General features: G+C 44.9%; 1 protein-coding gene and 3 gene segments (V, D, J or C); 2 read left to right on the forward strand and 2 right to left on the reverse strand.

Moving 5' to 3' along the window:
* The window catches only part of LOC113747360 (endothelial zinc finger protein induced by tumor necrosis factor alpha-like), a 1,947-nt gene extending 1,819 nt beyond the window's left edge, over window positions 1–128 (reverse strand). The window contains exon 1 of the mRNA XM_027287030.1: window positions 66–128. Within this exon, the coding sequence (XP_027142831.1) occupies window positions 66–128 (63 nt within the window). The remainder of the gene's footprint in view (window positions 1–65) is intronic.
* Window positions 129–6,061: 5,933 nt separating this feature from the next.
* LOC113747303 (Ig kappa chain V region 3547-like) lies at window positions 6,062–7,268 on the forward strand. The segment is given in 2 exon segments: window positions 6,062–6,293; window positions 6,401–7,268. Coding segments are annotated over 2 exon segments (423 nt in total).
* A 1,201-nt stretch (window positions 7,269–8,469) lies between these two features.
* On the forward strand, window positions 8,470–9,305 carry LOC109142464 (immunoglobulin kappa variable 1-39-like). The segment is given in 2 exon segments: window positions 8,470–8,630; window positions 8,847–9,305. Coding segments are annotated over 2 exon segments (360 nt in total).
* Window positions 9,306–10,273: 968 nt separating this feature from the next.
* LOC109142462 (immunoglobulin kappa constant-like) lies at window positions 10,274–13,712 on the reverse strand. The segment is given in 3 exon segments: window positions 10,274–10,789; window positions 11,974–12,049; window positions 13,614–13,712. Coding segments are annotated over 3 exon segments (516 nt in total).
* Window positions 13,713–19,300: the final 5,588 nt, after the last annotated feature.

Below are 19,300 nucleotides of genomic sequence, written 5' to 3' on the forward strand. Positions count from 1 at the left end.
TCCTCAGCCGAGGAGTCGCCGCCGCTCCTGCCCTTTCAAAGTCACCGCTGGCTTACGACGCTGACCCGCAGTCCGCCAAGAACGCCCAAGCTTCCACTTTGATCTGAGCCGGGCCGGGCGCCGTGCATCGCGTCCGTAAAAATCCCGTCCACGTGTCCAGTCTGGACCCTCAGGACGTGCTCTCAGACACGTTTTGATCCAGGGAGGATCTCTGTAGAGGACGTGAAGAAGGAGAGAGAGAGGGACAGCGCCTGAGAAACCTAACCAGCTTTACCAGGTACTACTGAAGCACCTGTGCCACGCATGTAACGTCCCATGCGTCCATGTAAAGTCCCATGTAATGTCCATAAGTAACGCATGTAAACTCCATTAACGTCATGTATGTATGTCCATGTAACGCCATGTAGGACGTTCCCATGTAAACGTCCATGTAACGTCCATGTAACGCATGTAACGTCCATTAACGCAGGTAACCGTACCATGTAACCGTCCCATGTAACGTCCATTACGTCCAATGTAACTCCATGGTAACTTCCATGTCGGAACGCATGTAACACGTCCATGTAACGTCCATGTAACGCCCATGTAACTCCCATGAAACGCCCATGTAACGCCCATGTAACGTCCATGTAACGTCCATGTGTAAACGTCCGTAGGAAACGAGCCCATGTAACTTCCATGTAACGTCCATGTAAACGTCTCTCCGATGTAAACGTCCATGTACACCCATGTAACTCCATGTAACGCCCATGTAACGAGAAGAACGGTCCCATGTAACGCCCAGTGTAAAACGCCATGGTAAACTCCATGGTAAACGTCCATGTAACGGTCCATGGATAAACGTCCATGAAAAATCCATGTAACGTCCATGTAACGCCCATAGGGAACGCAGCACATGTAACGCCATGTAACGCCCATTAAAACGTCCATGTAAGACCTCCATGTAACTGTCCATGTAAACGTCCATTGTAAACGTCCATTAACGTCCATGTAACGTCCATGTAACCTCCAGGATAACGCCATGAACGCACCATGTACGCCCATGTAAACGTCCATGTAAATGCCCCAGGTACTCCAGTGGGTAACGTCCATAGTACGGGTGACGCAGTGGGAAGAGAAGGGGGGGGGTCGAGCGGGGTGTGCCGATAAAGAGGGTAAGAGCAAAAGGCAGAGGGGGGGGAAGGTAGGACGGGGGGGGGTCCGCATGGGAGAAGTAAACAGGGAGGGGGGGAAAAAACCCGAATGGAAAATAGTAGAGCGTGTCAGTAAAGAAAAAAAAAAAGGGAGAAAGAGGAAGAGGAAAAAAGGGAAAGAGAAGGGAGGGGGGGGGGGGGGGGTGAAGGCAGAATATATGGTCAAACAGGGCAGAAGTCCGAAAGGGTAAACGGGTGGAAAAGAGGCCATAGGGGGAGGTTAAAGAGGCAGCAGTAGTAGAAGGTTGCATAGTAACGGTTCAAAGTAGGTAACGTGTAATAGGGAGAGGTAGGGAAGGGGAAAGGAGGGAGGGAAGGGGGTAAACGTCAATGAGAGAAGAGGGAAAGGGTGCGTCCAAATGAGTAACGGGGTCAACAGGGGAAGTAAGAACAGGTCGCAGGTTAAAACGTCCATGTAACGTCCAATAAGGGGAACGTCCAAATAAAAAAGAGGGAAGCGGGAAGAAAAAAAAGAAGAAAGAAAAAACTGCCAAATGATAACCGAAAAATCACGGATGTAAGCGCCCCTAAAAGTAACGTCCAAAGAGGGTACGTCCGATGGATAAACGGAACGTCCATGTAACGTCCATAGGGGAAGGGAAGAAAGGGAGGGGAGTAGAGCTGCGCGTGTAAACGTGGCCGCTAAAGACTCCAGCGTAACTTCCATGTAAACGTTCCGATGAACGTACATTAACGCGCATGAAATTAGAACGTACATGGTAACGGGCGCAGTGACGTCCATGGGTAACGGTCCAATAGTAAACGGTCGCATGTAGCGGCCGGGGGATTGTAACGGAAAGAGAAGTTCCATAGGGTAGGGACGTCTGGATGGGGGGGTAGGATGGAGGGTCCATGTTGCACGTCCCAATGTACGTGCCGGATTATGGAACGGAATAACGCAGTGTTACGAGCCTCACAGATAACCAACAGGTGACACCCCTGGTGGTACAACAGCCCAAGGGGGTTAGTGACAGACGCCCAGTGAGATTAAAAGAAGGGCGCGGATGGGGTAACTCACATGGAAGACGGGGCCATGTAAACGGCATGGTAGAACTGAGTCCAGGTGTAACGTCCCATGTAACGGTCCATGTAAACTGCCATTACGTCCATTTAACGTTCTGACGCATGGTGAACGGTCCTGTAACGGGGATTCATGGGGGGGAGGGGGAGGGGGGGGAAAAAAGGGGTAACGGTTTCCATGGTAAACGCCATGGAACACCAGAAAAAAAGTAAACGCACACGCGGAAGCCTGGGCCGGGAGAGGAGGGAAGAGGGGGGGGGAGAGAAGGAGGCACGGGGGGCGAGACTCCAGGGGAGGGGGGGGGGGGAGGGGGGCGCGGGGGGGGGGGGGGGAAAAGGGGAAGGGGCCCGGGGGGCCGGTGCGGAAAGGTTGAGGGCGCGGAGCAATGGGGGGGGGGAGAAAGTGCAGGTGCTGTCGCGAGGAGTGGGGCCGGGGGGGGGGGGGGGGAAAAAGCGGGGGGGAGGAGAGGGGAAGGGGAAAGGAGGGAAGGGGAGGAGGGGGGAGGGGAAAGGGGGAAGAGGGGGGGGGGGGAAGGGGGGGGGCAGGCGGGGGAGGCTTGCCGTTCTTCTTCTCCCGGTGGGGAGGAGCCGAGGGGCCAGACCGGGGAGGGTCCGTGCCGAGAACAGCCTATGATTTCTCCCGGCCGCGGACAGGACTCTCCGTGACGACACGCCGCAGAATATTCCGTGCCTCCGCCTGCGGAGTGCTCGGATCACGGAAGAGCCGCCTAAGGCGGTGGTGCTGGTGGCCGGCGTACGCCAGGTAGTGATCTGTGGATAGTGGATAAAGGAAGGAGGGGGGGGGGAAGGGGGGGGGGGGGAAAGGGAAAAAGAGGGGGGGGGGAAACCCGGATGGGGAGTGAGAAACAGCTGCGCCGTGCCTCGTGGGGACATGTCTGCGGTCAAGTGAAGAGAGGAAGCGGGGCACAGAGGACAGACGAGCCCGGCGGCGGGTGGAGCGCGAGAGGGAGGGGATCCAAAGACAAAGCCAAAGTTGGCGGAAGGTGTTCGGGTTCCGTACCGACCATAGTTAAACACAGGCCTGAGCGCTGACACGAGAAGACTCCGTGTAGGGGGGGAGAGGAGGGGGTGAAAAAGGGGAGTAGGGGGAAAGAGGAGGGGAGGAGAGAAGGAAGGAGAGTTAAACGAGTGGTTCACTCGAGGTGTGGCGGAAATGTTCGGGCTCAGAGTTGGTCACAAGAGAAGAGTATTCAACGGTGGGGGGACAAAAAGTAATATGGGGTGAACGTACGGTAATAGTTACTACAGTAATATATGAACAGAATTAATATTACATGGACGAGTAAAAAGGTACTAACAAAGTAGATAATGGAGAGCGAGGGGGGAAAAAATAAAGGGAGGAGCTACAGTAATACTACAGTAATAGGACTAACAGTAATATACACAGTAATAAACACTACATAAAATACTACAGAATTTACTTGCAGTATAATACTACATTAAAATACTACAGTAATAATCTACAGTATAATACTTGCATGTAAAATACTACAGTAATATACTACATAAAATACGGACAGTAGTACAGCAAAGGTACTAAGGACAGGTGTAAAATTGAGTACGAAGAGCAGGAGAAAAGGTAAGATACTACTACAGTAATAAGGTAGCAAAATGCTTAATAATGGACTACAGATAATGGAGCAACTGGAAGACAGTAGGATCCTTACGTGAGACGAGTAAAGATAACTGCAAGTAAAGATACTAAGAAAAAGGGGAACGGGGGGGAGGGGGAGGGGAGGGAAGGGGGAGAAGAGGAAGAAAAGGGGAAGGGGGAAAAGGGGGAAAGAAAAGGTAAAGTAAAAATAGAATGTACAGTAAAAAAATACACAGGTAAAAACCTACTCAGTAAGGTAATACATACAGTAATAAAGCCCGGCGGAATAAGACGACAAAGGAAAAAAAGGATTTACTACAGGGAAAAAAAAACTACAGTGATAAGATTAACGACAGTGAAGATAATACACAGTAGATAACACTGGCGAGGTAATAAGTGACTGACAGAAGTAAGTTCGACAAAATGGGGATAGGTACTGGACAGGTAAAAATACGACAAATAGAAAAAAGTACTTACAGTCATAATACTACATTAAAATAACACGGCAGTAAATAAGACTACAAGTAATATAATACTACAGTAATATTACTACAGTAAAAATACTACAGTAATAATACTACAGTAATAATACTACAGTAAAAATACTACAGTAATAATACTACAGTAATATTACTGCAGTAATAATACTACATTAAAAATACTACAGTAATAATACTACAGTAATAATACTGCAGTAAAAATACTACAGTAATAATACTACAGTAAAAATACTACAGTAATAAAAATACTACAGTAAAAATACTACAGTAATACTACTACAGTAATAATACTGCAGTAATAATACTACAATAATACAACTGCAGTAATACTACTACAGTAATAATACTGCAGTAAAACTACTACAGTAATACTACTACAGTAATAATACTACAGTAAAACTACTACAGTAATAATACTACAGTAATAATACTACAGTAAAAATACTACAGTAATAATACTACAGTAAAAATACTACAGTAATATTACTACAGTAATAATACTACAGTAATAATACTGCAGTGAAAATACTACAGTGAAAATACTACAGTAATACTACTACAGTAAAAATACTACAGTAAGAATACTACAATAATACTACTGCAGTAATACTACTGCAGTAAAACTACTGCAGTAAAACTACTACAGTAATAATACTACAGTAATAATACTACAGTAAGAATACTACAGTAAGAATACTACAATAATACTACAGTAAAACTACTACAGTAATAATACTACAGTAAAACTACTACAGTAATAATACTACTACAGTAATAATACTACAGTAATAACACTACAGTAATATTACTACAGTAATATTACTGCAGTAATAATACTACATTAAAAATACTACAGTAATAATACTACAGTAATAATACTGCAGTAAAAATACTACAGTAATAATACTACAGTAAAAATACTACAGTAATAAAAATACTACAGTAAAAATACTACAGTAATACTACTACAGTAATAATACTGCAGTAATAATACTACAATAATACTACTGCAGTAATACTACTACAGTAATAATACTACAGTAATACTACTACAGTAAAAATACTACAGTAAAAATACTACAGTAAGAATACTACAGTAATAATACTACAGTAAGAATACTACAGTAAGAATACTACAGTAATACTACTGCAGTAATACTAGGGCAGTAATACTACTACTACAGTAATACCACTACAGTAATACTACTACAGTAATAATACTGAGACAAATCATGTACAAGAAGATAAAATATGTTTTAACATAAAACGAGTTTGTGTAGGCAGGTTCACAGGCTGCAGAATAGTGTTGTGTGATGTTGTGATGTGTTGTTGGAAGGTTATTACAAAGTTGTTAAAGGGTTGTTAAAAGGTTAGGGTCAATGTGACGCAGTCATTAGACCTTACGTTAACGTTAGTATGAAGCTTTTTATTTTGGCATTGTTCTGAACAAACTCAACAGTACACAAACAAGACACGACGAGTACAACAGGAAATCAACTCCACCCTGTTGGGTGCAGCAGAGGAGGCTGCCGGTTCTGCTGGTCTACCTCAGACTGGATCAAACTGGTCTACAGTGTTTCACTTCCCTAGCTGAGCTCAGTAACCATGGCAACAGACAGGCATCACTGCTGAACCGTGGCAACAGACAGGTTTCAGTACTAAAGAGTCCTGAAAATGATGACCAAGCACAGCCAGGAGGAAACACTGTGATATGTTGAGGACAGCTACAGTTCACTGACTATCCAAGTCCCTGTTGGAGTCAGTCAGAGCATTTCCATAGAGAGCCACTTTGCATCAGCAGCACCATGCTCCAGTGCTCTGGGAGAGTTTATAGTCCTGAGAGTTGAACACTGGATGACTGACAGCTGTCCTTCATGACAACAGAAGCCACAGAAATCCTCCTCATCAAAAACATGACTTTGATCTCCGTCCTCATCTGGACTCTCCTCTGCTGCTGCTTCACAGGTAAAGTCCAGAGAATCAAACTCCTCTCCTCTATGAACATCCGTCCCTCTGAAATGAAGCCCACAAAACCATGACGCTGCTTTATGTTTTTGTGTCTGTATCCTCAGAGTCCAGAGGCCAGGTCACAGTGACTCAGCCTGGAGCAGTGAGCTCTGCTGTGGGAGGCTCCGTCACCATCAACTGTAGGACCAGTCAGAACGTTTATGTTTATAACAATTATCACAATTTAGCCTGGTACCAACAGAGAGATGGAGAAACTCCTAAACTGCTCATTTGGGGTGCTAATCAGCGACAATCAGGGATTCCAGCTCGTTTTACAGGCAGTGGATCAAACTCTGACTTCACTCTGACCATCAGTGGAGTTCAGACTGAAGATGCAGCAGTTTACTACTGTCAGAGTGAACACTACATCAACAGTCAGCATGTGTTCACACAGTGAAAAAGCGTCGTACAAAAACCTCCCTCAGTCAGACTGAACAGAAACTGAACTGACTGCTGCAGCTGGAAGCTACTGCAGAGACTGATACACTTCACTGAGGACACACACACACACACACACACACACACACACACACACACACACACACACACACACACACACACACACACACACCACTTTAGGGCAACATTAGATGGCAGTGGTGACCATTATTGCCATGAGAATCAGGAGAGAGATATAAAGAGTTATCACGTTATGCAGATGACACCCTGCTTTATATTTCTAATCCTGAAAATCATTTTTATTATTTAGATATTTTATTCAGATATTTTGAATCAGTTTTAGGTCCAAATTAAGAACATATGAACATAACACATGGATCTGCTTTAAGGGCAGATGTTAGTAATAACAGATAGCTTTGTGACTCACCATTGAGTCCAGTGTTGTTACCAATGATAACTGATATAAATCAAACTGGATCGACTATAGAAGAATATCTACAGTCTTAAAACCATTAAAAAGTCATTTGGGAAAAATGGACTTGTTACTGTGCATTAATCTGACTAATGTTCCTAATATATAATATATGTCAAAGAAAGTCACTTTTATAACATACATGATGAAATCTTTATTGTTGTAAAATGTTAAAACCATCAACAAGTAAGAAGACGTTAATGTTGAAACATGTCATGAGAGAAAGAGAGAGAGAGAAGCTCCTAAACTTCTGATCCAACAGTGTGTGTTAAAGCAGAAGCTGTTTAGTAAAGCAGTGCATCGTCTGCGTAATGATGAACTTTCCCAGCAGAAACACACTGAGATCTGTAGAAATGTTTTAAAATCATCTTGAATCTGAAAGATTGAGTTCATTTAAGCACACATGCATCCTGAAGTATCAAGAATCTTTAAACCCAGACTGGACTGAGCTCAGTACAACACTGACTATTGAAGTCTTTCACTCCATTCCCCGGTGTTTCCAAGGTTTTGGCATAACAGGGAGCTTTGATAAGGATAGTACTTGAACATCACTGTACATTTTGAAATGTCCAGGAAAGAAGGTTCTTTCTAAACCCGAGAGACAGTCTTTGTGACATGAGAGCTGCTGAAAATGTGGACTACATGTTCATCCATCAGCTCACCTGAAATCACCAACAGACACAGTGATCATCAGGAACAAACATGGACTTCAGGATCAGTAGATTTAAGGAGCTGAAGCAGCAACATCAGCAGGAGAACATTTAAAGAGAAATGGAGTCAAACCAGGGTTTATATGTTGAAACAAAGATCCTGCACTGATGAAGTTTCCACTGATAATATTAATAAACACTTCTTGTCTCTGATTAGCTCACAGAAGAAGATTTGCTGAGAACGTTTCAGAAGAAATCCACCAGATTTCTTTGTCTTTGACCTGAAGCTTTTGAAGTGATAAAGGTTTGAAACAATGAAGATGAATTCTACCTCGATCACCTCGTTATGTCATGCAGAAATGTGTTCAGATGTCTTTAGATGAGCCAATCAAGAGACGTCTTTGAGAGTCTAATGTCACTAATATTGGAACTAAACACATCTGACACACATGAGGACCAAACACAAGACAATCCTCAGAGGCAGGAGGAGAATAATGAGAATGCAACGTCCAGAGTTTCTGTTGATCTCCATGAGGACGATTGAAACAGTGAGCTGTGTCAGCAGTGAGGAGGAAACACCATGATATGTTGAGGACAGCTACAGTTCACTGACTCTGTGTGTTTGCATATGTGTCCTGCCTCTCTGCTCCCAGCCGTTAAGAGGCCAGTGTTGATCAGTGGCTGTCCAGGCCTTTCAGAGCCACGGACACGCCGTCAACACAATGATGATGTCACTGATTGGACTGCTGGCCACCCTGGGGCTCCTTGTTCACGGTGAGACTCTCTTGTGAAAACTTTGCTTCAGGATGCAGCCAGGTTCACCACAATGATGTTCTGCTACGATGGAGAAACAGTGAAACAAGCAGCATTTACCTTCTTCCATCTATTGTCCATGTTAAAGAAATGAGACTCTTCTGTTTGGATGTTGATCGTCTTTCTCCAAGCTGGATTTGTCTCAATAACCCTTCTCCTCTTTTTCATGTTTTCCAGGTTCATCAGGACAAATCATCCTGACTCAGTCTCCTGAATCTCAGTCTGTTGTTCCAGGACAGACTGTCTCCATCAGATGTCAAACCAGTACAAGTGTTAGTAACTACCTCAACTGGTACCTTCAGAAAACTGGAGAAGCTCCTAAACTCCTGATTTATCTTGCTACAAACCTTCAGTCTGGAGTTTCAGATCGTTTTAGTGGAAGTGGATCTGGGACTGACTTCACTCTGACCATCAGAGGAGTTCAGGCTGAAGATTCAGGAGTTTACTACTGTCAGCAGGGTTACAGCTTCCCGTTCACACAGTGATACAACGTCGTACAAAAACCTCCCTCAGCTGGAGAGGAACTGATCTGACTCAACAGCTGCACTCAAACTAAAACAACAGGTTCCACTAAAAGAATGAATAATAATAACTGACTTTGAAGGTTTGGACACTAAATCTAGTGTATTTAAAAAGTTCTACTTTGAATACTTTGATTAAAACAGGGTGTGAAACATTCTGCTGCACATCAAAGGTAACCTCTGTTAAAGTCTGATTTCAATTCTTTGATCAGTGAAATCCAGAGTATGATGACACATCAACACTAAAACTGTAAATATTATAGATTGATTGGATATCTTTGCATTTTTCATAGAAATGACTCATTGTTGAAATAAATGACAAATCTCTACAAATGTTTCAAACATATTTTAGTCATTTTCTGTGTTTTGTGTTCCAGCAAACAAACATATTTTTGAATGAAACCCAAAAAGGATTCATGAAGTATGTAAATCACAAACATTTGAATTGTGTCCTTTTGTCAAATCTTTGATTTGTCTTTGTGGTTCTTCAGCAGAAGCAGTATGTAAATAGTTGAAGGGGTAGAAGTGCAGATCACACTGTTATTTCTCTTTACGCTGATGATGTTGTGCTTTTTATGTCAGATTTAGAAAATATTTCTCAGACTTTTGAAGTTTGAATCAAAGAATCATTCATGTTCTTTAGATACAAGTCAAACAGTCACAATATTACAGTCCTTAACATGAAGACACTTTAGTAATCAGAGATGACTGGATGATTTATTGTTGAAATGTTGCCACCATGGCTTTGTTCCAAAGGTTTATTAAGACTATTCCTAAGACACTTTTACAGTCGTGAAGTCCTTCATATTGATTGTGACAACAAATTCTGGACTTATACTACGACCATCACTGGTTTGTACTAATCCAACAATACTGAGGAGTTTTGTCTGAGTGTAGAAACTCTTTTGATATACAGTATATATGGCTATACATGACGTGATCTTAAACATTCTTTGTAAAATCATGGTGGACAAGTTGAAAGGTTTTTGTCAGCTCAGTTTTTCTCTGGATTGAATACAGTCACTGACACCATTAAGAGAACATTTATTTAGACACTGTGAGAATAAGAAAGATGAAAACAGCTGATTTGATGAACACGTCTTTATTATGTGGAAACACTGAAATAATATTGAAACACTGCAACAAGCTGGTAAATCTTCTTATTGAAACACGTCAGCTGAAAGAGAGAGATAGTTAGAGAGTGCAGAGTGAGAGCAGGAGCAGAGGAAAACCAGTATCAGAGTCCCAGTGAGTCAGGTCAGGACTGGGAACACTGGTCTCTCCTCAGTGTCTCTGAGCGCGGAGTCTGGGAGCCCTGGGTGGCCTCACAGGTCACAGAGCCCACCTTCCTCCACTGGTCTGCAGGGAGCCTCAGGGTGCTGCTCCAGCTGTAGAGGCCGTCCTTCCCCAGCACCCCGGGGCTGCTGCTCTCCTCCCAGCTGATGCTGCTGCTGCTGCTGCTGCTGCTGCCGTCCACCTTCCAGGCCAGACTCCAGTCTGAGGGGAAGCCCTTGTTGGCCAGGCACATGAGCGTGGCCTTCCCCTGCTGCAGCTGCTCACTGGAGGGAGGCAGCACCGTCAGGGTGGGGGCGGTATCACCTAGGAGACACCAATCAGGTTAGAGGACAGCTGTCAATCAAGCAGCAGACACTTGGACACCTTTACTGTGTGAGAGTTGATTTAGTCCTTTAAGGACTTTCTGTCAGATGGTGTTTCTGCTCCACCAGTCACTCACTCACACATTGTTTCACTTCCCTTTAAGAAAGCTCTCATGTATATCAGCACAGAAAGAGTCCTCATATGACCTGAGAGATATCAAACTACACTGGAAATGAATCCAAATAAAAAAGTGCTTTTGTCAAAAGGACAAAAGTGAATCAGATCCACTGTTAAAGGACATTATCAGCCCAAAATAAGTGAGCAGCATATTTACAATGTTCATAGGACAGATTTGAAAGCAAACGGCCTCAGAAAACTGTCCAAATGATTTCAAAGTGAGGTCAAGAGACCATCGGAGACATTCTGTCAGAGATTTGGTGGCATTTTCAACATTTTCATCTTCATTCTCACTGTTTCAAACACTCTGAAGTCAACTTCCAAACAGTTTCAAACAGAGAATTAAAGGCTGAATTGAACATTTGTAAAGTACGAGTGTTGTTCTTTAATCTTTGCTACAGTTCAAGCTGTTCACATTTCACTAATTAACTGGAACATGTCATGAAAAGTTCAGTGAAGCTGCTTTGAGTTCAACACCGAGGTTAAACAGGAGAAACCAAGAATCAAAGTGAGTCTTTAAAGTGATTTCCATCAGTCTGATGGAAATTTAAAGTTACTGCAAATGTTCAGACACAGAAATTCAAACCTTAACTGACCATAGGATATTTAATATTTGAGCAGAAACTTACTTCCAACATCCAGTCTGGTTCCTCCACCGAACGTGTCCCACAGTGATACAAAGTGATTGAGTCGCCGTACAAAAACCTCTCACTGTAGAGAGACACGGCTCTCTGACTTTGTCTGACAAAACTTCAACTACAAGTTTCAACTTTCATCTACAAATCTAAATACACGACTTCTCCTCTGCACCCAGTAATTACAGTAATTATAGTAATTACATGCATGATTTCATTTCAAATACAAAACTGCACTTTGCTTCTTTTGACGCAAAACAAAATTGAAGTTTAGATGTAAAATCCCATTTTTCAATTTCTAGAGGAAAACATCTGCATCAGAAAGAAAATGTTGCTGACAAATGAATAAAATCCATCAAAAACTGAACTTACTTCCAACATCCAGTCTGGTTCCTCCACCGAACGTGTACCACAGTGATACAAAGTGATTGAGTCGCCGTACAAAAACCTCTCACTGTAGAGAGACACGGCTCTCTGACTTTGAACACAACAAACTCAACATCAACACTTCCTGTTTTTAAAAGAATGAACTATTTCATATTATATTGATCAAACAGTGCCACACTTGTTCAGAATTAGTCCCATTTTGACAGATATAGTTTGACATCTGTCTAAAAGTCAAAGTGAAGTTGTTCTGGCATGAAATGAAACAAGACAGAAGACGTTCTTAAAGAAAATGTATCCACAGTCATCAAACCAAATCCACATTCAGATGATGACTGACTGTTAATCAATACTCTGATCAATGGATTGATCCATTGAGAAACAGCATGATCAGAGGAATCCAAGTCCCTGTTGGAGTCAGTCAGAGCATTTCCATAGAGAGCCACTTTGCATCAGCAGCACCATGCTCCAGTGCTCTGGGAGAGTTTATAGTCCTGAGAGTTGAACACTGGATGACTGACAGCTGTCCTTCATGACAACAGAAGCCACAGAAATCCTCCTCATCAAAAACATGACTTTGACCTCCGTCCTCATCTGGACTCTCCTCTGCTTCACTCAGGGTGAGGAAAATCATTTTTCTGTCCTGTGAAAATCATTTGGAGTGTAGCTGAGTTTCACCTCACCATCTCATGTCCAGTGTTTCTTCTCTCTCCTCAGGGTCTGTTGGACAAAATGTTGTCGTGACTCAGCCAGGAGCCAAATCAGTGCAGCTGGGTCAAACTGTTTCTGTTGACTGTAAAGTCAGTCCAACAGTTCCTCACTGGACTGGTTCAAAATACTACCTGTCCTGGTACCAACAGAAAACTGGAGAAGCTCCTAAACTTCTGATCTGGGGAACGTCAGAGAGATTTTCTGGAATCTCCTCCAGATTCAGTGGAAGTGGAGCAGGGAATGGAGTTGACTTCACTTTGACCATCAGTGGACTTCAGGCTGAAGATGCAGCAGTTTACTACTGTCAGAGTCATCATAACATCAACAGTCAGCTTGTGTTCACACAGTGAAAAAGCGTCGTACAAAAACCTCCCTCAGTCAGACTGAACAGAAACTGAACTGACTGCTGCAGCTGGAAGCTACTGCAGAGACTGATACACTTCACTGAGGACACACACACACACACACACACACACACACACACACACATTCACTGGTTTGATCTGTGATAATGTGCTGCCCTCTGATGGTAAAACTCGGGAACCAGGACTGTCAAAATGTAGTGATCAGTTTGTGGACGAATGAAGAGACAGATGAACCTGCTGAGGCTGAGATGACATCAAAAATATCTTCAGTATGTTTGATTGATGTCATGCTGAAACAAAGATTTTTTAGATTTATGCAAAAATCAGTAAGAGAATAACTCGTTAAGAATCCTTTTAATTCAAAAAATCTAAATGCAACAATGTTTGATATCATTTTAGTGAGAACTCCCAGTTCAGACATATAAGTCAAGTCAGGTCAACTTTATTGCTGCCATCTGCAGTGACGGCTCCTGACGAATTCCTCAGGGGGGGCAACTGTTGCAATGATTGTTCAACCACTAGATGGCAACAGCAGACATGAACTGAACATACTGTGCAGTATAATCTGTGATTGAACGGTAATTCCTTGAATGAAATGATGTTGCAGTCGATAGCCATGGCTGCCATGTGGATCTTGCAGTCTCCCGACATGTGCGTGCGCTGTATGTATCGTCCGAGCAGTGCGCATCAGTGCGTATGACGAAATCACATTGGGTCAAGTCCAAAGAAATGAATTGTACGGTCCAAAATTTGAAGAAAAAAAAAAACAATCTCAACATGTAAGTCTATGAGAGTGCCCAGGGCGATTTTCAATCTGAGTCAATCTGACTGACGTTCAGGCTGCTGATCGGACAATAACATTAAGACTCAGACTCTTTTTTCGTGCCTTAAGGAGGGCGGTGCACTCTCGCCCACTATGGGCCACCCGCACGGGGCCATACGTACAAGACATACAGAGGACTGGAATAGCGTTTCCCTCATATCCCTGCTGCAAACAGCAATAAGTGAGTCAACTCAAAAGTGAGTTAAAGTGAACTGAAGTGAGTTGAAGTGAGTTAAAGTAAACTGAAGTGAGTTGAAGTGAGTTAAAGTGAGTTGAAGTGAGTTAAAGTGAGTTAAAGTGAGTTGAAGTGAGTTAAAGTGACGGAACTGAATGAGTTTCAGGCGTTGACGTGAGTTAAAGTGAACTGAGTGGCGGTACCGTGCTTACAGTGCCCTGCAGTGAGTTAAAGTGGTTAAATGAGTTGAAGTGAGTTAAAGTGAACTGAAGTGAGTTCACGTGAACTGAAGTGAGTTAAATGCGTTGGAGTGCGTTACAGTGAACTGAAGTGATTAACGTGAGTTAAAGTGAACTGAATGAGTTAAAGTGAGTTAAAATAGTTAAAGTGATTGAAGTGGTTAAAGTGAACTGAAGTGAGTTTAAAGGTGAACTGAAGTGATTAAAGTGGCGTTAAATGAGTTGAAGTGAGTGAAGTGAGTTAAGTGCGTTTGCAGTGCGTATTGCCGTGCGTTCACAGTGAGTTGCCGTGCGTTCACGTGAGGTCCGTGCTTGCAGGTGCGTTACAGATACTGCCGTGCGTTCCCGTGGAACTGCCGTGCGTTAACGTGCGTTGCCGTGCGTTCCCGTGAACTTGCCTGTGAGTGTGAAGTGAGTTAAAGTGAACTGAAGGTGAGTTAAAGTGAGTGAAGTGAGGTTAAAGGAACTGAAGGGAGTTAAGTGAGTTTAAGTATGAAGTGAGTTAAGTGAGTTTCAACGTGGTTAAAAGTGAGATCTGAAGTGGTTAAAGTGAACTGAAGTGGAGTTAGAGGAGGTGAGTTAAAGTGATTGAAGTGACTGAAGTGAGTTAAAGTGAACTGAAGTGATTAAAGTGAGTTGACGTGAGTTAAAGTGAACTGAAGGAGTTAACAGTGATAAAGTGAATGATGCGTAAAAGTGAGAGGCTGAAGTGAGTAGTGACTGGTCACTATGATGAGTACGTGAGTTAGTGAGTTAAGGATGAATAGTTAAGATACGTGATGAAGTGGAGTTTAAAGTGAGTTAAAGTGAGTTACGAAGTGATGTAAGTGAGTTAAAGTAATGAGTGAGTAACGTACTGAAGTGATTTGAAGTGAGTTAGTTAAGTGAGTTGAGAGTTAAGTGAGTTGAAGATTGAAAGTACTTGAGTAAGTGAGTTGAAGTGAGTTAAAGTGAGTTGAAGTGAGTTAAAGTGCAACGCGTGAGTTTCAAGTGAACGAGGTTAAAGTGAGTTGAAAGTGAGTTAAAGTGAATGTTGATGAAAGTGTAAGTTGAAACTGCGTGAGTTTGATTGAAGTGAGTTTAACGTGACCTGACATGAGTTAAAGTGAGTTAAAGTGCGTTCAACGTGAGTTGCCGTGCACGTTAAACGTGAGTTGCACGTTGAGTTTAGTGGAGTTAACGTGAAGTTGCAGGGAGTTACGTGAGTTACAGTGAACTGCCGTGAGTTCCCGTGCGTGAGGTTCCCGGGCGTTACGTGCGTTCCGGGCGTTCCCCAAGGGAGTTCCAGTGAACTGCCGTGCGTTGCGGCGTTCCCGTGACCTGCCTTGCGTTCCCGTGCGTTGCCGTGCGTCCCGTGCGTTACAGGTGCCTGCCGTGCGTTCCGTGCGTTCCCGCCCAGCCGTGCCCCTGCCGTGAGTTCCCGTGCAGTCGTTTCCCGTCGTTCCCGTGCTTTGGCCGTGCGTTCCCGTGCGTTCCCGTGCCCTGCCGTTGGGCGTATCCCGTGCTGCGTTCCCGCGGGGGGGGGGGGGGTGCGTTTCCGTCGTTCCCGGGCGTTCCGTCCCTGCCGTGCGTTGCCGTGACGTGCCCTGCCCTGCGTGAGTTCCCCGTGCGTTTACCGTGCGTTGCCGTGCGTTCCCGTGCGTTCCGTGCCCTGGCAGTGAGTTCGCTCTTATCCCTCATCTCTCTCGCTCTCTTGTGTGTGATGTGTGTGTGTTGTGTGGTTGTCTGTCCCTCCCCTCCCTCTAAGCGGGCTGTCTCGCTGTCGCTGCTTCTTATCACTTTCTTTCTCCCGACCCAGCGCGCGTTGTGGCGCCCCGCCGTGGACTGACCGAGCCACCGTTCCGCTGATCACAGGTCAGAGTGGGGCAGCTGCTCACAGGTCCGTGGATCACTGTCCCCGTCAAAGTGGGTCCACCGGCGGATCCACTCTGTGTTAGTTTTCTGCAGCCACGTAACAAATGTCGATAGAGAAGCCACAGTCGTGTTTATGTTGAAACGTAACTCCGGAAGCGCTCCCTAGCCAGCCTTTAAGTTGAACCAAGATGGCGTCGGTCCGAGCATCGCGTCGTGTTTAAAACCGTTAAACCGTAAACCGTAAAACCGTTTAAAAATAAAACGTTAAAAGCGGCTGGAAGGACAGCACGGAGCCCGTGGACGGTTTCCTCCGATGTCCAGCCCCGCTCCGGACATTCCCGTTACCCGGCACCTCCGTGTCGCGGCCGGTTAACCGGCGGTGGAAGTAGCGAGCCGTAACCTAGCAACCGCGGCTGTGGTGTGTGGGTGTGTGTGTGTGTGTGTGTGTGTGTGTGTGAAACCATGATTCAAGTGCGCTGCTCCCGATCTTCGTGAACCAGAGGCTGAGCGCGGCCGCGGAGGAGATCCCCCTGTTCGAAGGACCATCGAGAGACGAGGAGGAGACCCCGGCAGAGGCCTGCTGCAAGCCGGAGGACCGGCCGGAGGACCGGCGAAGGACCGGGCGGCAGGCTCCGGTCTGTGCTGATGATATAGATATTGGATATATTACAGCGTTTATGTGAAGAGGATTCACACCCATAACAAACATTTTCATGTCACGAGTGTTTCCCCTCCGTTTGAAAACCTGGATAAATGTTCAGCAGACACTTACAGGAGATCTGCAGGTCGGTGCCAGGGGGCCGCATCCCTCTGCAACGGGGCTCCGCACACCAGGGGCCCTGAGCTGTCAGCTATAGCGTAGGGATGTGCATATATCGTCATTTACGATATATCGTCAAAACTTCCCGCATGGTAAAACATGTCATCCCACAAGTAAAAACAGATAAAATTCCCATGGATGACGTGTGTATGTGCGCGACACACTCGCAAGCCAGCACGCTACTGACAGACATGGTGGAAGGCGGACAGAACTCTCGGCAGCGAGGAGCTCTTTCCTCACACGCGAGGAGCTCGTTCCTCACAGGGGGAGCCTTTTTCCTCACGGCGAGAGCTGCTTTCCTCACGGCCGAGGAGCTCTTTCCTAATGGTGAGGAGCTCTTCTCCCGCGGGGAGCTCTTTCCTCACGGCGAGGAGCTTTTTTTCCTCACGGTGAGGAGCTCTTTTCCTTAACGTGAGGAAGCCTTTCCTCACGGCGAGGAGATCTTTTCCTCACGGCGAGAGCGCTTTTCCTCACGGCGAGGAGCTCTTTTCCTCCAGCGAGGAGATCTTTTCCTCACAAAGAGTATGCTCTTTCGCACAACGAGGAGATCTTTTTTCCTCACAACGAGGGATCTTTTCCCTCACTGCGAGGAGATCTTTCCTCACAACGAGGAGCTCTTTATACACGAGGAGCTCTTTCCTCCGGCGGGAGCGCTTTCCTTCCTCACGGCGAGGAGATCGTTCCTCACGCAAGGAGATCTTTCCCACAACGAGGAGCTCTTTCTACAAGAGGAGATCTTTTCCTCACGGCGAGGAGCGCTTTCCTCACAAACAGGAGCATCTTTCCTCAACGATCGGCTGCCAATCAGCGATCAGATCGGTCAAACCGCCACAGACAGCCTGAAATGTCCTTGAAGCAAGAGACTTCTCTGAGACTGTCAGGTGGATTCACTGACTAAACTCTGATCATCTGCCTGATGAACAATAACAAGAGCGAGTGTCAGCTGTTATTAATCAAAAATAAAAAGTGGTTTCCTGATTGTTTCATCAACAGCAGTTTTACATTCGGAGTAATAGACAAACGCCCACCACCAGCTCCGCTGAGCCGTGTAATTAATTATTTTGGTGATCGATTCAAAGTCAAAAAGATAGGCTGTGTTTATTTAATCATTGTTTTTATCATACGCTGTGAAAATACGGTAATGATAAATGAGTCTACATCGCCCATCCTAGGAGCCAGGAAAGCAACTCACGTGTTGTCGAGTTCAAGGCAAGTCAGAGTGACGTCTGACAGGTCAGGATGAGCCGCACGCCGTTCACTGACATGAGAGGGTAAAACGTACCGTTAAAGGCCGCCTCACCTCAGCTTACCGTGGGGTCAGCAGTGTTTACTTTGTCTGTTCAAGTCATCAATCAAAATAGTCTCATTTTTAGGTGATTATAGAATAACATGGAAATAGTTATGATGTTCCCAGTCCTGCCTCACTCTGAGATAAGGCAACGTGGAATATAATAACTATGTTGCCATGATCATAACCACCTAAAAATGAGGAAATATTTGTGAATGACTGAACAGGACACAGTAAACACAGGACTGACCAACGGTATGCTGAGGTGAGGCGGACCTTAACGGTTACGTTACCCTCCCTCATGTCAGTGAACGGCGTGGGCTCATCCTGACTCTGTCAGACGTTCCACTACAATGACTGAAACTCGAAACACCGTGAGTTGCTTTGCCGGCTACTAGGTAGGGGCGATGTGTAGACGAATTTTATCTTACCGTATTGTATCCCAGTAATGATAAAACCAATGATAAAAATATACACAGCCTAATCTTTTTGACTTGAACGATCACCAAATATAATAAAGGCGCAGGGGAGATTGGTGGTGGCGTGTCTATACTGCTGAATGTAACTGCTGTGAAACAATCGGAAAAACAACTTTTTTATTTCTTGATACTAACAGCTGAACTCGCTCTCTGTATTGTTCATCAGGCAGGATGATAGAGTTAGTCAGTGAATCCACCGGACAGTCTGCAGAGGACAGGTCCTCGCTTCACGGACATTTCAGGCTGTCTGGGAGGTTTTGACCGATTCTGAGCGTCTGATTGGCAGCCCAGAGCGTAAAGAGTCCTCGTATGTGAGGAACGAGCCCCTCGCCGTGGGAAAGACTCCTCTTGTGGAGTAAAGAGTTCCTCGTTGTAGGAAAAGATCTCCTTGCCGTGAGGAAAGATCTCCTCGCCGTGCAGGAAAAGAGCTCCTCGCCGTGAGGAAAAGAGCTGCCCGTGTTGATAAAGAGCTCCTCGTTGTGAGGAAAATCTCCTCGCCGTGAGGAAAAGATCTCCTCGTTGTGAGGAAAAGATCCCTCGTTGTTGAGAAGAGCTATCGTG

The sequence above is a fragment of the Larimichthys crocea genome, chromosome XIII, assembly GCF_000972845.2.
Source record: "Larimichthys crocea isolate SSNF chromosome XIII, L_crocea_2.0, whole genome shotgun sequence".
Lineage (NCBI taxonomy): Eukaryota > Metazoa > Chordata > Actinopteri > Sciaenidae > Larimichthys > Larimichthys crocea.